This window comes from Penaeus vannamei, chromosome 4 (genome assembly GCF_042767895.1).
Source record: "Penaeus vannamei isolate JL-2024 chromosome 4, ASM4276789v1, whole genome shotgun sequence".
NCBI classification, from domain to species: domain Eukaryota; kingdom Metazoa; phylum Arthropoda; class Malacostraca; order Decapoda; family Penaeidae; genus Penaeus; species Penaeus vannamei.
This window is the reverse complement of record NC_091552.1, coordinates 1,694,273-1,699,272: the sequence shown is the minus strand read 5'-3', so window position 1 is coordinate 1,699,272 and position 5,000 is coordinate 1,694,273. Positions and strand designations below refer to the sequence as shown.

General features: G+C 34.2%; 1 protein-coding gene across 1 annotated transcript; it reads right to left on the bottom strand.

The window, feature by feature from the left end:
- Positions 1-3,094: 3,094 nt before the first annotated feature.
- Positions 3,095-3,925, bottom strand: LOC113824387 (cuticle protein 7-like). The gene is made up of 2 exons (XM_027377128.2): positions 3,794-3,925; positions 3,095-3,517 (listed from the first exon to the last, which is right to left on the bottom strand). The coding sequence occupies exons 1-2, from the start codon at positions 3,803-3,805 to the stop codon at positions 3,176-3,178; spliced, it is 354 nt and encodes a 117-aa protein (XP_027232929.1). The 5' UTR covers positions 3,806-3,925; the 3' UTR covers positions 3,095-3,175.
- Between the last annotated feature and the right edge of the window lie 1,075 nt (positions 3,926-5,000).

Here is a 5,000-nt window from a genome sequence, read left to right as displayed (position 1 = left end):
GTGACCTGCAGATGACTGTGGCCGAAGTCGTTACCGGAGTAGTCGTCCTTGATGGCGTGGTTGGAGTCGTACTTGGCAGGTGCAGGAGCATGTGTAAGGGCTGCATAATCATAGCTGGGACTTGATCAGGATGGGTGAGAGCCACAGCCACAAGGGCGGCAACCATGAACAGAAATTCATTTCGAAGTTATACATAAGAGAACAGTATCTTCACAGATTAATTTTTCTAATCATCTCATATACTTTTAAATCATGATGGCTGGCTTATCTAAGAAGATAAGATGAGGTTGAGTTTAAAATACTGTAAACTCCATCCTCTATAATGACGTCACGGACCCTCAGACGGAGAAGCTATAAGCTTAAAGGATCATCCATCATTTACAGTAGCCGCTTCACAGGAAGAGACGGAAAGTGTTGCAGAGGGCAATATCTGTACCGGGTCATTTATACATACTATATATTTGGTTGATTTAAAGGGATGAGCACACACATGCTCCCACATATATGTATATGTATGTATGTATATATATATATATATATATATATATATATATATATATATATATATATATGTGTGTGTGTGTGTGTGTGTGTGTGTGTGTGTGTGTGTGTGTGTGTGTGTGTGTGTGTGTGTGTGTGTGTGTGTGTGTGTGTGTGTGTGTGTATGCATGTAAACATATGTATATATTTGTTTTTACTTGGGTGTTTATATGTAAATAAATGTATGTATATAAAAATACATATACATATCATCTCGAATATATAGATATATAGAGACATATATGTGTATATATACATACATACTTTATATGAACAAACAAGTATATGTACACACGCACATTCGTTTATGTTATACATATATATACATGTATATGTATGTGTATATATATGCATATGTATGTATGTATATTTATATATATGTATATATATAAGTATGTATATTTGTAAATACATATGGACACAAACATATATCATATATATGTGTGTAAACAATATGTGTGATATATATTTTCTATTGGATGCTCCTGTTAGGGACCATCATAGCGGATAATCTGCCTCCATCTGCCCTGTCTACCCTCTGCACTTCCCCACCATATCCATGAATCTTTTCTTTGGCCTCTCTCATCTTATTACTTCTTTGCACATTTCCAGATCACCGACATAGCCACTTTACCTCCAAACCATTATATCTGGGCTTTCCTTCCAATGTACTCATTCTAACGAATATCGCATCGTTCATTCTCTTTTTAACTTCACTATCGCATCCCTTTCTCTCCACTGCTGACTCCCTAAAATTGTTTCTACTTGCAAAACCATAATTCCGAAGTCCTTCCTATCATTCACGCACATGTACTCTCTCTTGCTTTGACTTTTATAATCTCCCATGCCCCTATTTACTTGTAGACCCTCTCTTGACACTACTCGTTTCTATACACTACATTAGAATTTTAAGCACTCCTTGCTTCTCCTACGTCTCTTTTGTCAGTAGTTTATCCTCTGTTCTCTGGAGGTGCTTCTCATCCATGTTCTGCATTTTGGGCAATTGAGGAAAGTGGGTTTCTTTTTCCTGGGTGTGCAACTCATATATATCGCAAAATGCTTTATCAGTAAACTTAGTCAACCTCGCCTTCTTTTGTTTTCTCTCTGTTACTTCTGTGGGACATATTAGTAAACAAATCAGACAACGATGAGTTTGCCGTGTCAACTCCTTTCTGGTCTACATAGGTTCTCCTTTGGCTAGTACTAGTTTTAGAATGAATTTATGCGCAGTATATCCATATATGTGTATGGAGATGTTTGGAGTTCGTAATTACGTGTGGATCTGGATAACTATCCACAATTGTTATGCATTGGAATCACTGTATATCTATATACCTTCTTTAACTATCTTCACGCACGCACATGTATACGTTTGTGTGTGTATGTAAATATGTATATGTATATATAGGTGTGTGTGTATATGTGTGTGTACGAATGTATTCATGAATACAATAAATACCTATATGCTGCATCTAATTACATATCTATCTTTCTCTCTCACTCTCTCTTTATATATATATATATATATATATATATATATATATATATATATATATATATATATATATATATGTGTGTGTGTGTGTGTGTGTGTGTGTGTGTGTGTGTGTGTGTGTGTATGTGTGTGTGTGTGTGTGTGTGTGTGTGTGTGTGTGTGTGTGTGTGTGTGTGTGTGTGTGTGTGTGTACGCGCCTATCTCTCTGTCACTCTCTCTCTCGCTCTTTCTCTCTGTCTGTCTGTGTCTCTTTCTGTCGCTCTCTCTCTATGTATATATACATACACATATATGTATGTGTGTATATGTGTACACACATATATAAGTGTATACATAATTATGTATTCATGTATACAAATGAATACATTTATTTATGTTTATGTCAATGTGTATATATATATATTTTTTCTATGAGTGTGTACGAGTGTGTGTATGTGTGTGTATTCATAAATGCAATACATATATAGTCAGGCACTATATGTGCATGTATGCATATATATATATATATATATATATATATATATATATATATATATATATATATATATATATATATATATATATATATATATATATTCATTTCTGTGTGTGTGTATACATAAGCGTATGTAAACATATAGATAGATAGATGTGTATATATACATATGCCTATGTATATATATGTATATATACTGCACATTTGCATACATATGTTTATGTGTGCCTGTACGTGTATATACTTATGTGTGTGTGTGTGTATATATATATATATATATATATATATATATATATATATATATATATATATATATATATATATATATATATATATATATATATATATATATATATATATATATGTCATATGTGTATGTGTTTGTGTGTTTTTATATATACATGTATACAGTACCGGAGAGGGAAATATGAGCATATATTTTTGTATATTCTAATACATAACCTTTAATGTAAATAATAAAATCATTTCAATACGTTAACATATTTCGAAATATCACTGATTTGCCCTTTACATATGGCTCTAATATCGAACTCAATTCTGAATTAAACAAGTGAAAAACGAAATCATTATTCCAAACTTTATTATACAAATATACAGAGAATTTTCAATATAAATATTTAGAAAGTCGAACTAGAATTTCACGTCTAAGCATATGAAGGGGCGGGCTTGTAAGCAGGCTGTTCGGCAGGGTACTGGGCCTCGCCCTCGTAGCTGACCTCGGCCACGAAGCCAGAGTCGCCGTTGACAGTGTAGGTGACCTTCTGCAGACGACCGTCGGGAAGCTGAACGTAGTAGGAACCCTGTGTGTCATAGCCGTCGCGAGCCTCCTGGTGGCCGAAGTCGTTTCCAGAATATTCGTCCTTGACGGCGTAGTTGAAGTCGTACTTGGCAGGTGCAGGAGCAGGTGTAGGGGCGGCATAGCCATAGGCTGGGGGCTGATCAGGGCGGGCGAGGGCCACGGCCACAAGGGCAGCAATGATAACGAGCTGAAACGTATTCCATAATTACACAATAGAACTACAGCACTCAAAATGCAAAACAATCCTAGACGTTCAAGTTTTACCGCCTTTTTGTGTGTCCCGATCCATTGAATATTCCTATATACGGACATACACAGAAATGAACACATATCTATCTGATAGACATACATTAATCTATTTATCTATCCGAGAGATATGCATGTCCATATTTCTAATTGTATTGTCTCGGGCCTCGCACATTACCAAACCGGTCATTAAACTGTAATAATTTGGGGAAACTACCTTGGGAGACATCTCGAGGATGAGCTACTAACTGACGGAGATCGGAGAAGGCGTTCACTTTATATACTGAAAGCTCCACCCTACGGAGTGACGTCACGGCCTTCAGAACCTAGAATTAATTCCAAATGTGCATCTGGTGGCCGTTCGCCTCTCAATCTGCAAGTCTTTGAGTAAGCTAATCACAATGCTATACCTCATTTAAGTGGCATTTGTTTATTATCATTGCTTCACTTTTATCATATGAAGCATATACTGTGAAATATTTTCTTATCCGAACATCTGCGATGACGTATCAGATCTATATATACTGAAAAGTTCAGCAAAAGGGATAACTAGTGCACTGATTCTTGCATTTGTTTCTTTTATTGTCTATAGAATATTAGAAACTAATGATGCTATGAGTCTTGCTTTCTTATTAGAATTGTATAATATATCTGCAGTCTTTTTTATAATTGTTTGATGTGTATATGTGATTTCAAATATGTAACCATGCATTTACACCTTCTGAAATAGTTTATGAAATAGAATGTCATCATACATTCTTGGATGGCTATCCTTGGATACCTTTCTACTTTTATCGTGCATTGAGGTCTCTTCATCTGAAGTTTACTGCAGATAAAGAAATGTTTATTTTATTTTATTACATGATGCAAGTAAGATTTGATATTGCTTCATTCACCTGCGGAATAATAGTTCTTAAGATATATATGCGTGTGTGTGTGCGAGAGAGAGTGTGTGTGTGTGTGTGAATGTATTATCTTTTTGACAATCAAAAAATATTGCAAATGGATGCTGTACAGTGTATATTCCTGTGACAAAGAACACGGTTTAGATAGGGGAGGGGGAGTGTTCTTAAAATAATTATGCATCAACTATTGATATCAGTATAAAGGTTTATATTACTTTTAGATCTGTTATTGTACTTGGTGAGGTTTCCTTGGTATTTATATCTATGCATAAAGATTAATGACAAGATAGATGGATTCTTCTTGAAGTCACGGCCACGGTGTGTGTGTGTGTGTGTGTGTGTGTACACGTGTTTGTGTGTGTGTGTGTATATTTGTATATATATATATATATATATATATATATATATATATATATATATATATATATATATATACATATATATTCATATATATGCATAAATATAATTTTATATATATATATATATATATATATATATATATATATATACATATATATT